This window comes from Caloenas nicobarica, chromosome 17, assembly GCF_036013445.1.
Source record: "Caloenas nicobarica isolate bCalNic1 chromosome 17, bCalNic1.hap1, whole genome shotgun sequence".
Classification (NCBI taxonomy): Eukaryota; Metazoa; Chordata; class Aves; order Columbiformes; family Columbidae; genus Caloenas; species Caloenas nicobarica.
The window spans coordinates 10,474,078-10,493,717 of record NC_088261.1 but is presented as its reverse complement, the minus strand read 5'-3'; the positions used below and the strand labels follow the sequence as shown (position 1 = coordinate 10,493,717).

Genomic DNA, 19,640 nt, shown 5'->3' with positions numbered 1-19,640 from the left:
TCCACTTTATCCCCCACTAATGCCATTTCCAAGGCTCAGATAAACCTCAGTCCTCATCACCATCCCTCCCGTGAACACCATGCCCGTCCTCCACAGTGCGATCAAATTCATGCCCTTGCAAGAGACAGCGCGATATTTTCTTTTCCTCAGGAAAATAAATATGGCAAAAGCAGAACTGTGCTGTGCGTGCACAGGACAGCTGAACTTCACGGGTTTACAGCGCATGAGATCAGCTGTATCAAACACGCTGGTGAGCAAACACCCCACCTAGAAGATAAGCGATGTGATCCATGAGGGAAGGAAGATTGATAATGCTCTAGATCAGAGACTAAAAGGAATAAGGCACCTACGGATACACACAACAAAAAAGGAAGGCTCTGAGGCCGGTAACTTGATACGTGTTGAAACAGAATATACAGACACTTAACTCTCTTCTCTTGGGACATGCTCTGGACAGGCTTCTCCCTCTTGAAGAAGAAATTTGAGGGCATCTCTCAACTGGGAAGAAGCAACAAAGTTGCAATAATAAGTAACCAAAAGTCATTGCCACTACTAAGAGCACAAACCATGTGATTTAGTTGCTACGTCCCATTATCTGCCCCAGGAAAGGCGAGACCCTGCTCTCCAACCGCCTGTACACAGATCACTCGGGGCTGCAGAAAGATGCTGCAAAAAGAAACCCAAAAGCAAATTGATTCCCTTGATTTGATCCCCATCCCCTGGGGAAGAGGCAAACCCTGGTCCAGCAGAGCGAACAAAACCTGATTGTGGGGAGGGCCGAGCACGGACACAGCAGGAGAACCACAGACTGTCCACGGACTCGCAACCTCCTCCGAGCTCAACGCTCAGCAGCCGTCAGACCGACCCCCAAGGGACGAGGGAAGCGAAGCTGGAGGGGAACAGATGTCAGCTAAGGAAGATGCATGTGTGCAGCCCAAAAAGGACACCAAGAGCTTGGGCTAAGAGAAGAGGGCTCCCCAGTACCAGCACACGCTCTCTGGCAGGAAATTGGGCTAATTTCCAATGGGATTCAGCCACTGAATGTGTCTCAGTTTCATTTCAGCTCGTGTTCCCGGTCAAACGAGCCAATTTTCCTGTGCCGGCGAGGAACCAGGCACCGCCGCGGCGTGCAGAGCGTTGCTGCTGCCGGAGCCTTTCAATCCGTCACAACGTCTGAAGCGCTGGCTGCAAAGCACTGCGCACCAGGGCCGCTTCCCTCCTCCCAGAAATTCATCATCTCCGACAGAAAGTACACCCCATTTCCTTGGATTCAGCTCTGGGTCACGAGGTGCAGATGCAGTTGTACTTGTTGCAAAGGCGGAGAGCAAGACGGCAGCCAAACAACGCACACTGAAAGTAGGCCTGAACAGGCATTTACTATTTATAAGATAATCATCTGATCACTCCTAGGGGAAATCCTATCCTTTCGGGCTGCTGCGAGCACAGAGCTGCACAGTCTCCACTGAACTGCCAGGGAAGAACGGAAGGGAAATAATTACACCAGCGAGGAGCGTGTTCAGAGCACCCGGACAAAATTCCTCCTGCTCCGTCACAGTGCAGGCATCGTCCTGGAAAACAGGGTAGGGATTACGAGCAGAGATTAATCTCTTACGCTAATTTGCTAATAGCCAAGTAATTTTTAAATAGCTCTCTTCTCCAGTCATCATTATCAAAAAAGGGCTCTGATCTAGTCCTGCAAATGTTGATGTTTTCCTGTAAGCAGCGATAGAAGAGTCTCAAGATAAGAGTCCACATCGAAACCCAGAAACATGCCAACGAGTAGAAAACTCTGGCTGGATGAAGCTGCCTTGGAGGGTGGGCAAGCAAGGATGGAAGAGAAAGGTATGAAGTTTCATAATTGCCTTTTAGTTATTAATACCTGGGGGAACATTCCTGTCCTGGGAAGTTGAGCATGATGTGCAAGTATGCAGCACTGTTTTGTTTTGTTTTCTCTCCTGTTCACATTTCTCCCTCATAAAAATAATCTGGGTTAGATTATACCCCTTGATTTTCTTGTAAAACAACGCTCGGTCATTTTCAACACAACCACACACACTCTTTCAATGCAACCACCCACCTCTCCAGCCTCCTTCACTTATCAAACTATTACTGAGAACAACTCTGTCCCTCAGATGACAGCAGCCCCTAAAAAAGAAGGGCTGAGGACACAGGAGTGGAAATAGCTCTGTCTCAAACTCGCAGATTAAAGCAGCACCTCGAGGAGGCGGCCCAGCTCACCAGCAACCCTCACCCACCAGCCTTCAGGTGAGCAAAGCTCAGTGACACAGGCACCGGGCGGGGGAACGGCCACCCACAGTGTCCCCTGCGCTCCCGCCAGCCCGGGACAAGGGCGACTTTGAAAAGCCCCACGAGAACAAAACCCAAGAGCGAGCCAGCGCATATTTTGGCAGATCGAGATAACAAACAGCTGGCACAGCGGCATTCTCCAAAGCCTCTGTAGCATGGGAAGATCTAGCCCTAAACTTCCCCCTTAATTTTTTTTTTTTTTTTTTTCCCTTTTAGCTTGCCACAGACAAACCTGACAGTAAAGTGACACTTTCAGCAAGACAGAAGGGTTGGAATGACATTTCCACAAAACTAACAGCAATCTGAGGAAATTTCCCTGTTCAGGCTCTCTCAGAAAAATCAAATAGCTGTCACTGCCAGTGTAAACAGATTTCTGCAAACACAGCAAAGGAGACACCAGCTGTTCCTAGAAATTAACAGCTATAAGTAAAACTTTTCAATTTATTTCCCAGTCTCCATCTCAGTTTGTTTACTTGATGTCCATCTTCCAGCGAACACCCTGAAAGATGTTATGTGGCCACCCTACAAACCCCCAAGCAGAGCAGACCACAGAACCTCCCACGCTGTTAACTGAGCTACAACGCTTGCCATTGATTTTATCAAAAAAAAAAAAAAAAAGAAAACTTTTGAGGCTTGATGCAAAAGCTGCCAGCAAACAAAAAGTCATCACTGACTTCGGGAAGTTTGTTTGCACACTTGATTATCACTTAAAAATATACGCTCTGGTTTCTATGCACGCACTCGTATAGCACGACCAGCCACACTGAACTCCCACAGTCCAACTTCTGTCCTCTCCAAGTACACACAGACTGACCAAATCTCATTGCATGAAGCAGATGGGAGTTCTAGTACCGCATGGCAGCTTTTTTCACCTTTAATCCCAGCCTCGCACATCGTTTCTGAACTCTGCCCAGCTTTCCACCAGCCTTTGCCGCACACACGGGCACCCAACCTGGGCGCGGCACCGCAGAAGTGCTTTTTCCCTGGTAATAGATGCATGACCCCAGCCAGAAATATAGTGCCAAACTCACCAGGCCACCCTATCGGATTCCAATCTCTTATTTTCACTCAGCACTCCAAGTTGCTTGTGTGCTCCATCAGCTTTTAGCTGCAAACTTTCTTCAGGTCACTGACAAAATCAGCCATAGGATCCTTAGGAGACAGTTAACATAATGTCCCCAATAATGTTCTGGGAGCCACCAACCTTATGCAAGTTATTTTGAGCTCATCTCCCTTTGGTTAATTCAGCGGGAAAATCCAAAGGCATCGCATCAAATGCTTTAGGGAAACCTATGTTTACAACATGTAGTTGTTTGAGATTTTTTTAATAAAAGTAAGACTTGCAACAACGTTGTCTCCACACCAAACTTCAGCCACCAGCAGTTTCAAACCTCCACAGGGAGCTCCACCAGCTCCTACCCAAGAAGGGGAGGCACCTTCTCCAAAAACCAGCACCGTGTGCAGGGGCACCATGCAGACCATGGCGGGGGGGTGCAGGACCAGCCTCTGCTACCGCGCTCCGTGTGGCACAAGAACCCGCACCGGGAGCTGCTTCCAGGGGGATCTCCGGGGCCCGGGGGCGGCAGCGGCGGCGTCACTCCGTCCCGGGGCCGGGGGAGTCCAGCCGGGCCTGCAGCCTTCGCTCCGCAGCCGAGCTCTCCCGCCGGCGGGTACGGCTCACCCAGCCCGGGGCCAGGGCCGGACTATCGCTCCCGGCACGGCGCCGCCCCCGGGCCTGACCCGGCGGAAAACTCGCGGCTCGTTCCTTCTCCTTAACGTGAACGGGCCTTTAAACCGCCGGCACCTCGGGGCCGCCCCCCGCGCTCACCAGCCACCCCACGCCGCGGCGGGAAACAGCGAGGCCGGCCCGGGCCGGCTGCCGCCCGCCTCACCCGGTAGGGCCGCGGGGCCGCCGCCCCCCGCCTCACCCGGTAGGGCCGCGGGGCCGCGGCGCCGCCTCAGCGCTGCCGCCGCCCGCCCCTCACAGACAAGCCCCGGAGAGGCCGCGCTCACCAGGAGGCGGCGGCGGCGGGAAGAAGCCTGAGGAGCGCGCGGGTCCCGCGCAGGACCGGGCCGGGGGCAGAGGCCGCGCTGGGGCCCGCGGGGGCGGCGGCGCCGGGCGGGGAGGGGGAACCGGCGGGTCTCACCTGCTCCGGCCGCGCCGCTCCCGCCTCTGCCGCGTGCAGCTCCCCGCCCTGCCCCCCCACCGACCCGCGCGGCGCAGCCAATCAGCGCCAGGCGCCACCGGCACTGTCGACCAATGAACGGAACGAACGCGTCCCCGCCCAGCGCCACCGGCCGCCGGGACACGCCCTTCTCGTCGCCCGCAAGCCTATCCCGTGACCCGGTGCGGCGAGCGGCTCGGGGCGGGACCGGGTGCCCGGCGCCCAATGAGAAATCACAGCGCGTCCAACTGCAGCCAATCCGCGGCCGGGCTGCCTGGCCCCTCAGGAAAGGGCGGGCGGTCACTGGGGCGCCGAGGGGGGGCGAAAATAAGCGGGGGGGGGCGTAACCGGAAAGGGGCCGTCCGTCACGTGATCGGCCCGGTGACCGGACACCCCCGCGTGCTCACAGCCCCCCCGGGCCGCCCGCCGCTCCCGCGCTCGCGGGCAGCGGGAACCGGGCGGGAAGGGCCGGGATTTGGGAAGGGGGCGTTCCCCACGTGCCCCCGAACCGGCCCTGGGCGTACGTGCCGCGCACGGGGGCAGCCCGGGCCCCTCACGGGCAGCGCCGCCTCCCAGCAGCCGGTCCTGGCCAGGGCAGCGTGGCACTGGGATCTCACCGCAGGGCTGGGGCACCGTGTCAGGGCTCCCCAACAGGCCTGCGGGGCCTTCAGGATGGTGACAAGATCTTGAGGCCGCCCTGTTTTATCACAGAACCACAGAACCCCAGGCCGGTTGGGTTGCAGGGCCCTCTGTGGATCCCCAGCCCAGCCCTGCTCACGCAGGGTCACCAGAGCAGATCACACAGGTCGGGCCAGGCGGGTTTGAATGTCTCCAGAGAAGGAGACTCCACACCCGCTCTGGGCAGCCTGCTCCAGGCTCTGGCACCTCCCAGCAAACAAGTTTCTCCTCACGTTCACATGGAGCCTCCTGTGTTTCAGTCTGTGCCCGCTGCCCCTCACCCTGGCGTTGGGCACCACTGAACCGAGTCTGCTCCATCCTCTGACACCCACCCTGAGCTATTGATCCCATTGATCAGATCCCTCTCAGCTTCTCTCCTGCAGCTCAACAGCCCCAGCTCTCTCAGTCTCTCCTCATCACAAAGATGCTCCAGACCCCTCAGCATCTCTGTGTCCCTCCGCTGGACTCTCTCCAGTAATTCCTTGTCCTTCTTGAACTGGGGAGCCCAGAACTGGACCCGGTTCTGCAGATGTGGCCTCACCAGGGCAGAGCAGAGCGGGAGGAACAACCTCCCTCGACCTGCCGGTCACACTCCTCCTCACACACGCCAGGTGCCGTTGTCCTCTTGCCCACACGGGCATGTTGCTGGCTCCTGCTCAACCTGTTGCCAACCACAACTCCCAGGTTTTTCTCCACAATGCTGCTTTCCAGCAGGTCAATCCCAACCTGTACTGGTGCTCGGCCTTCGGCACCCGCAGCACTCTGGCTGTTTGCCTCTACCCCTCAAAGGGCGCGATGTCGCTCTTCCCCACGGCTCCTTCCTGGGTTTTCCCATCACGGGTGTTACTTCTGCTATTGCCACACACATCTTGACCTACGCTCAACCCGCCCTGTGAAACAGCCTTGCTAAAAGAATTATGGGGCAACCTCAGGCTTTCTTACAGTCTAGATTTTACATTCCGGCAGGCTCCCTTTCAGTGCTTGCGGGATGGAGACAGGGCTGGTGAACCCCTGGGTGGTTGAAGATGCTGCTGCCCAAGGCAGTGTCTCCCTGCCAGCGCCTGGGCAGGGCAGAGTGAGGAAGAGATAAGCCGAGCTCAGCCCCAGACAGGTCTGGAGGGTTCGGGGCTGTGTGGATGAAGAGGATGTTGGTCCTGGCCCTGGGGCCGTGAGCTGAGAGCGGAGCTGCTCCGTGCCCGGCTCTGAGAGGAGCAGGAGGGCTGGGAGCTGCATCCTTGCTGCACAGGCACGGAGCATTTCGGTGCTGGGGACAGTGACGTTCATTCACGATGCCCCAGTGTTACGGGGATGTGCTGGGCACCCCTAGAAGCAGATCCAAGCGTGGTTGCAAAGCGTGCAGGGGCTCTGGCCTCACGCCCAGCGAACTCTGAGACTCGGGCGACCACAGGGGTGCAGGCGGAGGATGGCAGCAGCCCAGAGCCCGCGCGAGGGAGGAAGTGGAGCTGTGTAAAACATTTACTTTCGGTTTGCTCCACGCCAGAAAGACACTCCGTGGCTGCTTCGGCAGGCCATGGTTTGAGGGGCGATGGCGGGTGAGTCCAACCGGCAGTGCTGGGGTTCGGTGGTGGGACGGGGGTGCCAGTGGGGGTCCCGCTGGGGTCCTACTTGCCCTGGCTGGCCCAAGGCACAGGGACATAGCATGTGAGCCAGGCTCCAGGACACCGCGGCCCTGGGTAGCAGGGACCTTGCGAATGTGTTCTTTGAGGAACTGTCTATGGGTGTGTGGGAAAAGGGGGAGGTGGGTGATTGCAGGCAAAGCCCCTGGGGTGGCAGTGAAGTAGGGAGCAGCACCCTGGGTGGGAAATTTGGGACAGGGAGCACATGGGGTGGAAAAGCGGGAAAAGGATCAGCAGGTGTGGGTCAGCACCCAGGGGAGGCGATGGGGAAGGGGGAGCAGCTAGAGGGGTGGTGGGGAAGGGATCAGCACCCAGGGGAGGTGATGGGGAAGGGGGAGCACACGGAGTGGGTGGCGGGGCAGTGGGTGCTGTGGTGTGGGTGCTCCAGGAACTGATGGGGCTGCCCCATAGATCAGCAGCTCCTGAATGTGCGGACAGAGTTTGTGGAGCGGGTGAGCAAGCCACTGATCTCTGGCCTGCTGGACGACCTGCTGGCCCAAGGGGTGCTGAACCTGCAGGAGGTGGACGAGGTGCAGGAGAGGTACGTGGTGCGCACCGACAAGGCTCGCTGCCTCATCGACGGCGTGCGCCTCAAGGGCTCCAGGGCCAGCCAGATCTTCATTGACAGCCTCAGGAAGCGCGATGGCATCTTGGCAGAGCAGCTGGGTCTGGCCGCTGAGTCGGGTGAGACCTGTGGGGCCGTGGATTGCTCTAGGCCTTGCTGGGGGTCCCAGAATCTCCCATGGGGTGCTGGGGGGGGGGTCTGGCCCTGGCGGGTGTCTGAGGCCCAAAGGCAAGAGGCAGTTTGGTTGTCCCCAGTGTGACTGCTTTGTGGCACTGAGTCCCCCTTGTTGTGCAGGGCTCTAAGGGGTGTCCGTCCTCTCCCAAGGGGCAGATCCCAGCTCTGCTCACCTGTCCATGCCCTGCGACAGGCCACACTTGCTGCAAGTGCTTCCCAGCATAATGGGGGGCTTTCTGCTTGCAGGGCCCCGTGATGCGCAGCTGCCTGCCCCCAACATTGAGATCCCCCCTGGGCACCCCGTTGGCATCCAGGGCCAGCAGTGGATCCGGCAGTGCTCCCTGAGCGAGTACCAGCGCATCAGGGACACAGAGGGAGACCAGGTGCTGCAGAGATGAGAGGAGGGCTGGAGCGTGGCAGGGCCTTGCCCAGGGGAACCAGGGTCTTTGCTGACCCAGAAGAAGGGCAGGAGATGTGGGGGGATGCCCCAGGGACAGGGAGACGTGGTTGCTGCACCCATGTACTTTCTCCACTATTAGCTGCCTCTCAAGAAAAGCCCCCCCGCACCCACCCACCGCTGAGCGCTCTCTCTCTCCCTCTCTCCCTCCCTCCCTCCTCACAGATCTATCCCATCCATCTACCACGGGAGACACGAACCCGTAGGGCCCTGCTCATCTGCAACATCGAGTTTGAGCACTTGAGCCGGCGGAATGGGGCTGAAATAGACGTGGTGGGGATGACGATGCTGCTGGAAGGGCTGGGCTACGTGGTGGACATCCACTACAACTTAACTTCCCAGGTAAAGGCGTGCACAAAGCAGCTGCCACCGGTACCGGCAGTGGCACAGTGACCCTCCTTGCCTGCATTGGTGAGAGGGCTCAGGCACCACAGGGACAACTCTGTCCCCAATGGCAGTGGCTCCTGCCCACAGCAGGTGGCTGGGTCACAGGTGGCTGATGTTCCTTCTTTGTGCTGGTTTGTAGGGGATGGCTACAGTCATGAAGGATTTTGCAGATCGTGAAGAGCACCAGACCTCTGACAGCACCTTCCTGGTCTTCATGTCCCATGGGCTGAGGGCTGGGCTCTGCGGGACCAAGAGCAGAGATGAGACCACAGACATCCTTTCCCTCGACACCATCTATGAGAAATTCAACAACCAGAACTGCCGGGCACTGCTGGGCAAACCCAAAGTGGTCATTATCCAGGCCTGCCGTGGAGGTGAGTCCCCGTTACGAGTGGCCTGCGAGGGGACCAACACAGCCAGGCTCTCCCAGGGCACGTGAGCCCCGAGCGCAGGGTGGGGAAGGGACAGCCCATCGTTGCTGATGGCTGGCTCTGCCTTCCCAGGAAAAAGAGGGTCCGTGTTGGTGAGTGATTCCGCAGACCCTGCTGCACCCGCTCCCGGCTCGGCTGACGCGTTCCCTGAAGGACTGGAAGCTGACAAAATCCGTGAAGTCCACCTGGAGAGCGATTTTGCCACTTTACATTCCTCCACACCTGGTAAGCAGTTCCTGGAGACAGTTGCCCTGCCTGAAGGCAGGTGAGGACAACAGGACTCCTATTCCTGATGCCATGGGTCTCCTCCACACCTCCTCCTCCTTGGGTCTGGTTGATGGGGATTCCCTCCACCCAGCAACTGCTCGGGCATTGCTCCAACAGCTCTGGAGAAGTCAGTGTCCCCTAACGCCAGGGCACAAGGCTGCTCCAGGACACCCACAGATCCCTCTTGGCCAGGGCCAGAGCTTTGTTCCCCTGCCTGGCTGCTGTCCCTCGCCCCAGCTCCAGCCCTCCCCACCGGCTCTGCCCGCACTCCTTTCCCAGCCAATTTATCTCACCACAGTGGCTGGCCAGGGAAAATTGTGTTCTGCCGGGTCACAGATGGCTCCGGGCCGTGCCAGCCTGGCAGCTGGCGTGGCTGGGAGCATGGGAGAGCAGACGGGCTTGAAGAAAATATTCATGTCACTTCTAGCTTCCCTGGGATGCCTTGTCCTTTTCCAAGCCTGTGGGTTGATTAATGGTCTCAGAGAAGGTGCCCCAGTCTCCTGTTCCGGCACCCCGCATTAATCATTGCTGCAGTGAAATCACACTTGGCACCTTCTGTCTCCTCAGATACTTTGTCCTGGAGAAGCACAGAAAAAGGCACCTTTTTCATCCAGCACCTGATAGAACAGTTTCGAAACCACGCCTGTGACAGCAACTTACAGGAGATCTTCCGAAAGGTGAGGCTTTGTAGTTACCTGCAGGTGTGGCGGCAGATGCAGCCATACCAATGGTCAGAAGTACCGCTCAGAGCAGAGCTTGGGCCAGGGCAGGCCATTTCCCAGCAAGATCTGTCAAAAAGAGGTCTGGTTTGGCCTGGAAAGTCAGCTGGCACCCTGCCATGGGGTGGGCATGCAAGAGCCCGGCATGTCGGTGCAGCCCACGGCATCTCATGCCACCAGACGCACACCTGGGGACAACCCTGGGGACACCTCCCGACTCCCTGCACCCTTCCCATGCTGGGCACGGAGCTGCTCTCATGTCTCCCCACTGTCTCTCTCACCCCAGGTGCAGCGCGCCTTTGAAAACTTCCCTCGGCAGTTGCCATCACAAGAACGGACCACGCTGCTCAGGAAGTTCTACCTCTTCCCAGGCCACTGACCTCCAGCCCATGGTGAGTCCCTTCACCTCACACCTCTGTGCCAGCCTTTTGTCTGTGCCCCAAACCTGGTACCAAACTGGCCAGCGAGGAGGAGCGGGGAGAAATTCCCCACCGCTCCTGCGACAGGGTATCCAAAGGACTTGTGTGCTGGTAGCAACAAACAGACCTAGAATAAAACAGTCCTTGGTCTCCTCTCCTCCCTTCCTTTTGTGGCCTCCAGGCAACCGCAAACTGCGCAAACTCTTCTCAGGCAGCAGCAGACACCTGGCTCTGCAGCACCAAATGCAAAGCTGATTAGTGTCTCCCTTAACTGTCCCCAGAGCTGGTACTCAGTTGCGACAGAGACGATCCGTCACCCCCAGAGACGCTTCCACCCCATCTCTGGTTTTACCCATCATCTAATAAAGAGATTTTCAGCAGATGGCACCGCTTCTCTGCCTTTAGCCCACGGTGGGTGGATGATTGTAGCTGCTGTTATGTTGCCTTCTCAGGGATGCTGTGAGTGGGCAGGAGGTGAGAAATCGGGGGGAGCTCAGGGAGGAGGGGGTGCCTGCCTTGGGGGTGTGCTGGGCAGGTGCGTTCCAGGGGGATTTCTGTGCCCTCCCTTGCAGGCTCACAGCATCTCCTTGCTCAGAAGATCCTCCAATCCTCCCGCTGCCCCTGAGGTGGAAGAAGGATGCAATTCCCCCTGGGAGACACAAAAGACCCGTGTCTTACATGCGCTGCTCCCACAGCTCAGTGTGTTACAGGCCCAGCCCAGTTGTCACCTCCCACCAATATCCCTGCTGGTGGTGAAAGCCCCTTCCTGTGCACCCTTGCAACCTCCCTCTCCTCCACGGCCACATCCAAATCCTTTTCTGCCTTGGCATGGATTCAGCTTTATTGCATGTTCAGCAAAGTCACAGCCAGATCCACAGCCAGGTGGTCTGGCGGCAGAACGAGAGGGCTCTCCTGTCCCCTCCTAGCACCCCCAGCGCAGGCAGGACAGGCTGTGCAGGAAGGGCAGTGCCTGGGGCCAGTGCCACCCTGCGAGGTGGCAGGAGAGCTCTGCGGGATGGAGGTGCCTCTCCGCTCCGGATCCAGGCAAGCCAGGGTAGGAGAAGCCCTTGCAGGAAGGATCCAGCCTAATCAGTCCAGGCTGAGCCCTCATTGCAGAGCCCAGAGTCCTGCCCCACTGTCCGGAGCTTCCCGGGTCCCACGTGGTGCTTGCAGAACCCCAAGTCCCCAGCGCTACGGAGGTGGCAGGAAGTTGAGGACAGCAGTGATGAATTCCTCAAATTTATCCTGATGGACTATGTGGCCCGCACCTTCGATGTGCTTGACATCAGCCCTGGGGAAGAGGCGCTGGATCTCCGGATAGTCTTTGGAGCTGCAGGACAGGGGAACACGCCATGGGAAGTGTGGTCAGATGTCTGTCCAAGTGTCTTAGCTCACCCTCCCCAAGCAGAGTGGGATCCCAGGTCTGACCACGTCCCCTTCCCTGCTGGGGCTGTCCCCACCGTCCCCCTCACTCTCCAGCGCTTTGGTGTCACGGCTGCTGGAGGCACAGAGCTCGCTCCAGGACCTTCCCCATCTCAGGGACTTCCTCCCACCCTCAGCAGCTGCAGAAGACCACAAGGGGTCAAACCACAGACTCTGAACCACTTCTCCCCAGTCCCACCTGATATAGGGCGAGTTGGATCCTCCCAAGAAGAGTGCAGGGCCAGGATACGGCTTGTGGAAGGCAGGGAAGTTCATGATATCTGCCAAGTGGTGGGAAATGGCCTCCAGGTTCACCCGCCAGACGTAGTGGCCCTCCACCTCCACCAGGTTGGTGAGCAGGAACTGCCTCAGCTGCGGGAGCTGCCACCAAAGGGGATCGTACGCTTTTCAGTGAAAACAACAAGCCCTCAAGGTGTCCTGGCACCCTCTGACCTCCCCTCCACCCCTTCTGCCCATCCCCCATGCTGTCACATTCCCCATCACCCCTGAGATGTCCTCCAGCTGCCCAGGCCGGGCGTGCAAAGCGTCCCACCGGGACCATGGCCATAAAGCTCTGTGCTCCAGTCCCAGGGACAGGCTGGGAGTGGAAACCCCACCCCAGGAGCAGGATTTCCTACCTGCACCACCGGACGCAGCTGATCGTCAGCCAGCTGGCGGGCTGCAGCGCGGGACAGACCCTCCGGGATCTTCACCGCCTTCATGGCTGAGATGTAGGCAGAGAATTCGGAGACAGGTGTGGTTGTGACAGGACTAATGTCCACAGAGATCAGGCGCTCCACCAGGTCTGGCTGGGGACACAAATGGCAGAAAGATGCCAGCTGGGATCTCCCCAGCGGGACCGAGCACAGGGTTCTGCTCTCAGTCAGCCTCCCTGGAGGCTTTTAGCTCATTTCTGCCCAGCAAAGACTCCCTGTGCCCTTCCTCGAGTTCCTGTGTCCCTGCGCCTTGGCACCGATCTCTAACCTCACCTGCAATCAGTACCAGAGCGTGGGCTGGTAGACAGAGACCCACTCCTGCTCCCGCAGCCCAGCTTACTGCTCTGAGCGGGACAACACCACCGACCACGTGGAGAAAAGCCACCCACTGTGGGGCTGTGGGCAGGGCTGGCATCGGGGAACAGCCCCCACAGGTGCCATCCCACTTCCTACAGCCTCCCGCTCCGGGAGACCCCGAGCCCACGCGCCCCCCAGCCCCAGAGCCCTGCGCCTGCCGACCCGCTGCAAGGCCAGCGTCATGGCCGTCTTGCCCCCCATGCTGTGTCCCAGGAGGATGCACTTGGTGATGCCCAGCTGGGTCAGCAGGTGCTGCACATCCAGGCTCATCGCTTCATAGCTCATCAGCGGACTGTGCGGGCTGCTGCCGTGGTTCCGGGCATCCAGCGCCAGCACCTGTCCGGGCAGAGGCACCGTGTCACCCCGGCGCGGGCACCGCCCGCCCGTCACCCCTCCTCGGGGCGCCGGGGCCTCACCTTGCCGCTGCCGCCGCGCACAAGCGCCTTGGCCACCGTCTGGAAGTTGCCGCGGTTGCCGAAGAGCCCGTGGAGCAGCACCAGGGGCGGCCGGTCCCCGCGCCCCGACACCTCCGTGCGCGCCAGCGGCACCGCGCTGCGGGACAGGGGCGTGGCCAGGGGCGGGGCACGGGGGCGTGGCCCGGGATGGGGGCGTGGCCAGCCCGGGGGGTGGTGCCAAGCGCTGCTCTGCGGGGAGCGAGCGGGGCGGGGGGCGGGGCCACGGGCGGGGGGCGGGGCCCGCGGCACGGCCCCACAGGCGAGCCCCGGGGGCGGGGCTAACGCCCGGGGGGCGTGGCCCAATAGCGGGTAACGGCCCCGCCCCTCGTCTCCGGACCCCTCCCGCCGCCCCCGCCCCTCGCGCGCGGCCGGGCCCTTACGTCACCACGGAGCGGGGGGCGGCGGCGAGCGGCGGCCGGGGGCGCAGCCGGGCCGGCGGGGCGGGGGCGCGGGACAGCCGGCGGAGCATCATGGCGGCGGCGGCGGCGGCGGCGCGCGGGCCGTGACGCAGCGTGCGCGCCGGCGGCCCCGCCCCGCCTCGCTTGCCGGCAGCGGGGCGCCCCCTGGCGGCGGGAGGGCGCTGCGTGCCGGGCGCTGCCGCCGCCTCTCGGCAAGGTCACCGGCGGGCGCGCGCTGCGTGCCGGGCTGCACGCGGCGCCGCGTCCCGTCCCGTCCCGTCCCGTCCCGTCCGCCGCACCCCCCGGGCACAGCCGGGCAGCGCCGCCCCGCCCGTGCGCTGCCGATCCTTCCCGCGGCTGCCTGCGGGCAGCGGGGCGGGGGGCGCGGCGGGGCCGGAGCAGAGCCCCCGCCTGGGGGCAGGGCAGCGGGGCTCAGCCGGGACACCGCGCTCGGGGGCCGGGCTCCCGCTGCCCGCTCCTGCCCGCAGCCACATCCCAGCCCGAAGGCGACAAAACCTCCCGTTGCCACCTGCCCGCGGGCAGCGTTTTCCCAAGCGCTGCTCCGAGTCCGGGGGCGGGCAGGGGGCAGGCAGACGGGCAGGGGGCAGGCAGGCGGGCAGGGGGCAGGCAGGCAGGCACGGTGCAGGCAGGCGGGCATGGTGCAGGCAGGCACGGTGCAGGCAGGCACGGTGCAGGCAGGCAGGCACGGTGCAGGCAGGCAGGCACGGTGCAGGCAGGCACGGTGCAGGCGGGCACGGTGCAGGCAGGCGGGCAGCCCGCTCGGCCGCGGGCAGCGCAGGATCCGGCCGTGCACCTTTAGCGGCTCCTTCCCTCTTTGTCCCTGCCCGCTGGAGCGTGGCGGGGGAGGCCGGGCCGCGCCGGTGGGAGCGGTTGCGCAACGCGGCCTCGCCCCGGCCGCTGCTCTCGGTGGGGGGTTGGGGGGAGCACCCCGTGTTCCCCTCCGTGGAGCCAGACTTTGGACCGGGCGCGCAGGGAGTGTCGCTGCCGGAGTTCAGCGGCGGCTCCGCTGCCTCCCGACCCCGCCAGGAACGTGCCCGCGAACGGGCAGCGGGGAACCGGCCCCCCCCGAGCAGAGACCCCCGGTGTGGGGGGCATGAGGGGCTGCGGCGGGACGCCCCACGGCGGGACGCCCCACGGCGGGACGCCCCACGGCAGGACACCCCACAGCGGAACACCGCCGTTCCCAAATCCGGTGTTGCCCTAACGGGGGACATGACGTGGCGCATTGGGGGGGCCGCAGCCCCAGCAACCCCACCGTACCTGGGGGGATCCTGTTCCCCCCCCACACTCCAAAGATTCTCTGGCTACCAAAACAAGACACGTTTATTGACAAATGTAACCGGTACAGACACACGTAACAGGGACAAACGGTGCCCGGCCGGTGTGATGGGGGGGGACACACTGAGGGGGGGCCACTGTCGCCGTCTCTGTCCCCATCCTGCCCCATCGGCGCGGGCAGGGGCGCGCTGGGTGCTGCGTCTCCCGCCAACCCGAAACCGCCTCTTGTTTACCCGAAACTGTCTCTATTTACACAGCCCGGCCCTGACCCCACCGCCATCCCCGTCCCCTCCTTCGCGCCCCCCTGCCCCGCTGCCGCCGCCCCTGGCCCTGTGGAGGGTGATCGGGGTCTCGGGGTAGGGGGGGTCTCGGGGGTGGGGTGTTGGGGGGTCCCAGGGGATCCCAGGGGGGGCTCAGACATAGTTCCTCTTGTCATAGCTGGTGACAGCGGAGCGCGGGGCCGAGTAGGCCACCTTGCTGGTGGTGTACCTGTCGTCTTTGGGGGGGCAGGAGAAGCAGAGCAGGGCTCCCCCCAGCAGCAGGAGGACAGAGGCCGCCCAGCCCACGTAGAGCGAGGTGCCCAGCTCCCGCTTCTGCGACTCGAGCACCAGCGGGTTGTAGAAATCCCGGATGATGGTGTTGGCCGACCAGGAGACGGGGATGAGGTTCATGATGCCGGAGAGGATGAAGATGACGCCGGAGACGATGGTGATCTTGGCTTTGGTGCTCTCGTCCTCCACGCAGTTGGTGCACTGGGCGCCTACGATGGCCACCAGTAAACCCAGGACGGCCAAGAGGATGGCCACCACCACCATGGCGCGGGCGGCTTGCAGATCCTGCGGCAGGGCCAGCAGGGAGTCGTAGACCTTGCACTGCATCTGCCCCGTGCTCTGCACCACGCAGTTCATCCACAGCCCTTCCCAGATGGTCTGCGCCGTCACGATGTTGTTGCCGATGAAAGCCGTCACCCTCCACATGGGCAAGGCGCAGCAGAGGATGCTGCACAACCAACCCAGCACCGACAAGGCCACCCCGCTGATCTCCCGTGCCATCGACATGGTGACCGCTTCACTGCCGCGCTCCAGGCGATGGCGGAGAAGAACCCACGGACCGAAACCGTCACCGCCACCCGTTGCTGTTCGCAGCCCTTGGGGGATCAGCTTACACCTGGGTGCACCTGTGCTTATAAGGGCTGGCGGGGCCAGCTCCAGCGCCCGCCCGGGGTGGGGTTTCACTGCTGGACGCTCCTCTCAGCTCCTCCGTCACCGTCACCCGCGTCCCACACCCTCCCCTTTGTTTGCAGAGATGGCGCTGGGTTACCCGAGAAGGGCGGGAGGGGGAGAGACGCCACCTGCCACAGCCGTCCCCTTGGTTTCGGGGTGATGGGTGCCAGGAACACACAGCCACCCTGCTCATTTGGACCCACCGAGCCCCCCTCGGGGACCCGGAAAGCCCTCAGCTTCACCATTATCACCTGGAGCTGCTGCCGGGTCAGGGTTTGCTTTTATTTCTGGAACATCTTATCAGTGCTCACGTTTAACTGGGGTTCATCGACCACCGGGCACCTCTGTATCACCGTGCAAAGTGCAACCCCTTCGCCGTGATGCTTGTTGCTCCGACACGGTCATCTTAGGGCACCCATGGGTGCTCCCTGCCCTGTGGGGTGGGCGCAGGGTCCCCAATACCCGGCCCCCTCCTGCTCCCACCCCACCAGGCAGGGAGCACTGGCGGAGATCCCCTAACTGGATGATAAATACCTTTACTCATCCTGCTCAAATATTTTGGCCTTCAAGGAAGCAGATAATGCACGTAACCGCCCCAGCAGCGTCACCCGGTGAGCCCGAGCAGGCAGACGGTGAAAGGAAAATAAAAAAAACGCCACAAGGCAGGTGCAGGCCGGCTGTCTGCACTCACACGCACACCTGGCAGTGGCTGTGGGGTGCGTGTGTGTCCCCCAGCAACTGTCCCCCCAACATTTCACGCTGGTGGTGGCATTTCCAGCCACCCCCCCTCCCCAGGAATGTGGTCGCTGGCCTCTGCCAGATGCGGGCTTGCTCCTGCCTGTTCCCCGCCTGCTCAAAATCTCCCCTACAACTCATTAACTACTCAAGAGCGCAGCGGGATGCTGGACCATGGCGGGAGCCCGCCCGGCTCGGTGACCTGAGGTCTGCGATGGGGAGAGCCCCGTGTCCGCCTGGCTGTACCCCATAGCACCCCGACACCCCAGAGCCAGGGGGGTTGGCTTTGGGTGCCCCACAGTACCCCAAAACCACCGATGTGCCTGGGTCAGCACCCTGAACACCCAGAGCCAGTAGGGTGTCCCCCTGCCGCCCCACAGCACCCTGGTTGGGTCAGATATTGTCATCCCATATCATCCCAGCACCCCACATCCATCTGGGTTGGCTTCTGGTCCCTTGCAGCACCTTGTACCTGACCTGTACCACCCCGATACCTCGTACTGAGCCAGGCTAGATGCTGCCAACCCATGGCATCCCAGAAATACCCTGTATCCGGCCAGGTGGGCTTCTGCCACCCCATTGTGCCCCAATGTCTCCCGTGTCTGGCTGCGTTGGCTTCTGCCATCCCATTGTAGCCTGGTCACTCCCCCAAGGGCACCCTGAGCCAGGGTTGGTGGCTGTGGGGGTGTCCAGGGGTGACCCCGTATGTACTGCTGAGGGGCAGCCCGGGCAAGCAGCACCCTGGGGGCAGTGCCCTTGTCACTGGGTACTGGTCCTTGGGGACACCGCGGCGTGCTGGTGATGCTGGTGCTGCAGCAGGTGACGGTGGGTAGGCGGTCAGACCTGCCCGAGGTGCTGCTGGCACCACAACCCCAAACAGAGTGGGGTGCAGCCTGGCCCAGGGACTCCCAGTCTGCAGGCAGGGGTGCAGGCAGGGGTGCAGGCAGCGCGCACCTCGGGCGGGGCTGTGCCAGCACCCCCGGGGTACAGGTGCGCACAGGCGCACACGCACACACACACACAGCTCACACCCCCTCTGCTGGCAGGGACACCCACAGCTGCACCCACAGACAGACAGACAGACACCGCACACAGGAAGAGGTGAACAGGCACACGACGGTGGGGATGCACACATCCCCCCCCCACAATGGTGCACCCATGGCTGCGGCTGCACCCGCGTGTGCACCCCCCCACGCACAGCTTGGGGGGCAGTGGTGGGGGTACCCCAGGGGCTGTGGGTCTAGGGGGCTACCCCAGGGAGGGGTTTGGGGCAGGGGGATACCCCAGGCAAGGCTGTGGGGCACTGGGGTACTCCATGTAGGACTGTGGGGCAGGGAAGCACCCCAGACATGATTTTGGGGTGGGCGGGACCCCAGGCAAGTCTGTAGAGCGGGCGAGTACCCCAGGTAGGAGTGTGGGGCAAGGGGATATGCCAGGCAGGGCTGTGGGGCACTGGGGTACCCCAGGTAGGAGTGTGGGGCAAGGGGTACCCAGGGAGGGATTTGGGGCAGGGGAGTGCCCCAGGTAGGGCTGTGGAATGGGGGGTACCCGAGGCAAGGTTGTGGGGCACTGGGGTGCCCCAGGTATGAATGTGGGGCAGGGGGTACCCCAGGTAGGGGTTGTGGTGTGGCGGGTACCCCAGGCAGGGCTGTGGGGTGGGGGGTACCCCACGCAGGTGTGTGATGCACTGGGGATCCCCCAGGCAGGGGTATGGGGCAGGGGCGATACCCCTGGGGCAGGGGCTACAGGGGCAGGGATGGGGTGGGAGGGGGCAGGGGAAGCACCGCAGCCCCCGACCCTGCAATCAAAGCCCCACGCGCGCCGCGTTCCCATTTTGTCACCCCAAATTGCCCAAAGTACAGGCTGTGTGTGTGGTGCTGCACCGGCCCGGGGCAGCGGCTGCTTGAGTCACGGCGGAGGAAGGGGCAAACCACCGGGGTTTCGGGGTGCCGGCCGCCGAGGTGCATTCTTGCAGCCAGCAAACCAGCTCGTGGTGTTTACCCAAAAGAGCTGCGCGGGGCTGGTGTCCCCGGGGGGTCCTGGGAGCATCCCCATCCATCCCACTGCCGTGTCCCCCCCGGTGGAGCCCCTCTGCTCTCCCCCTGCAGCCGGGAAGGGATGGGGACCTTTGCCAATGCGTCCCCCGGGATGTGGACAAGGCGGGGTGGCTGCACGGAGCCACCGATGACATGGGGACAGGTTTGCCCCCTGTGCTGTGGTGACCCAAATGTCACGGGAGCATTGCCGGTTTGGTGGCCTGTGCCATGGGAAGGACACCTGTGCTGGTGGGGGGAGACCCACCGTGGGCACCCCCATCCCAGCACCCCAGGGCGAGCAGGAGGTGACACCAGAAACTGCCCTGGGGCCGTGGGGCCGCGTCCCGCTCACGTGTACCCATCAACCGGGGCAGGTTCGGGGTGTTTCCCCCCCGCTGCGGTCTCGGGAGTGACGGCACGTTTCCCCCCCCGGGGGAGCTGGGTTGGGGCGGTAAATGCTGCCTCGACCGCTTATATTTCAGGCGCGGGGCTGCTGGCTCTGCCCCGGCCAGGGCACACAGGCAGCCCATTGTTGAAGCCCCTTCGGCGGCGGCGAGGAGCAGGTAGGGCTGCTCCAGCATCAATGGCAGCTCTGTCTGCCGGCGGGGCGGGGACGGGGCTGTCGGCACACGGGGAGCTGGGGCTGGTGGGGGGCACGGTCCGGCGGGACCTGGCAGGGGGCTGGCAGCTCACCCGGGGCATGCCGGGTCACCCGTAAATCTCACTGTGCCCTGGGGCATCCTCACCCCGACGGTTTTGCTGCAGCATCCCAATTCCACTGAGCATTGTCCGT

At 62.1% G+C, this 19,640-nt stretch overlaps 4 protein-coding genes and 1 long non-coding RNA gene across 6 annotated transcripts in view; 2 read left to right on the top strand and 3 right to left on the bottom strand.

Moving 5' to 3' along the window:
• MTMR4 (myotubularin related protein 4) overlaps positions 1-4,503 on the bottom strand; it is a 60,020-nt gene extending 55,517 nt beyond the window's left edge. Inside the window, exon 1 of the mRNA XM_065647347.1 lies at positions 4,455-4,503. The gene's annotated coding sequence lies outside the window, so the exon portion shown is untranslated. The remainder of the gene's footprint in view (positions 1-4,454) is intronic.
• LOC135995737 (uncharacterized) lies at positions 1,332-3,602 on the top strand. 2 transcript variants are annotated; one of them, XR_010607162.1, is made up of 4 exons: positions 1,332-1,580; positions 1,721-1,842; positions 2,133-2,265; positions 2,524-3,602. It is a non-coding gene; the product is annotated as an uncharacterized LOC135995737 (long non-coding RNA). The 2 variants fall into 2 exon arrangements; XR_010607161.1 differs by having other exon boundaries at positions 1,335-1,580; positions 1,724-1,842.
• A 2,140-nt stretch (positions 4,504-6,643) lies between the features above and the next one.
• LOC135995707 (caspase-1-like) lies at positions 6,644-10,586 on the top strand. Its single transcript, XM_065647216.1, has 9 exons — positions 6,644-6,703; positions 7,199-7,471; positions 7,773-7,909; positions 8,149-8,325; positions 8,510-8,744; positions 8,874-9,026; positions 9,636-9,745; positions 10,074-10,179; positions 10,488-10,586. Exons 1-8 carry the CDS (start codon positions 6,697-6,699, stop codon positions 10,164-10,166), a joined length of 1,185 nt encoding a protein of 394 aa, XP_065503288.1. The 5' UTR covers positions 6,644-6,696; the 3' UTR covers positions 10,167-10,179; positions 10,488-10,586.
• Positions 10,587-11,034: 448 nt separating this feature from the next.
• On the bottom strand, positions 11,035-13,628 carry ABHD11 (abhydrolase domain containing 11). Its single transcript, XM_065647186.1, has 6 exons — positions 13,537-13,628; positions 13,118-13,253; positions 12,864-13,037; positions 12,267-12,437; positions 11,828-12,009; positions 11,035-11,536 (listed from the first exon to the last, which is right to left on the bottom strand). Exons 1-6 carry the CDS (start codon positions 13,626-13,628, stop codon positions 11,398-11,400), a joined length of 894 nt encoding a protein of 297 aa, XP_065503258.1. The 3' UTR covers positions 11,035-11,397.
• A 1,638-nt stretch (positions 13,629-15,266) lies between these two features.
• On the bottom strand, positions 15,267-15,911 carry LOC135995503 (claudin-3-like). Its single transcript, XM_065646841.1, has one exon. The coding sequence runs from the start codon at positions 15,909-15,911 to the stop codon at positions 15,267-15,269; it is 645 nt and encodes a 214-aa protein (XP_065502913.1).
• Between the last annotated feature and the right edge of the window lie 3,729 nt (positions 15,912-19,640).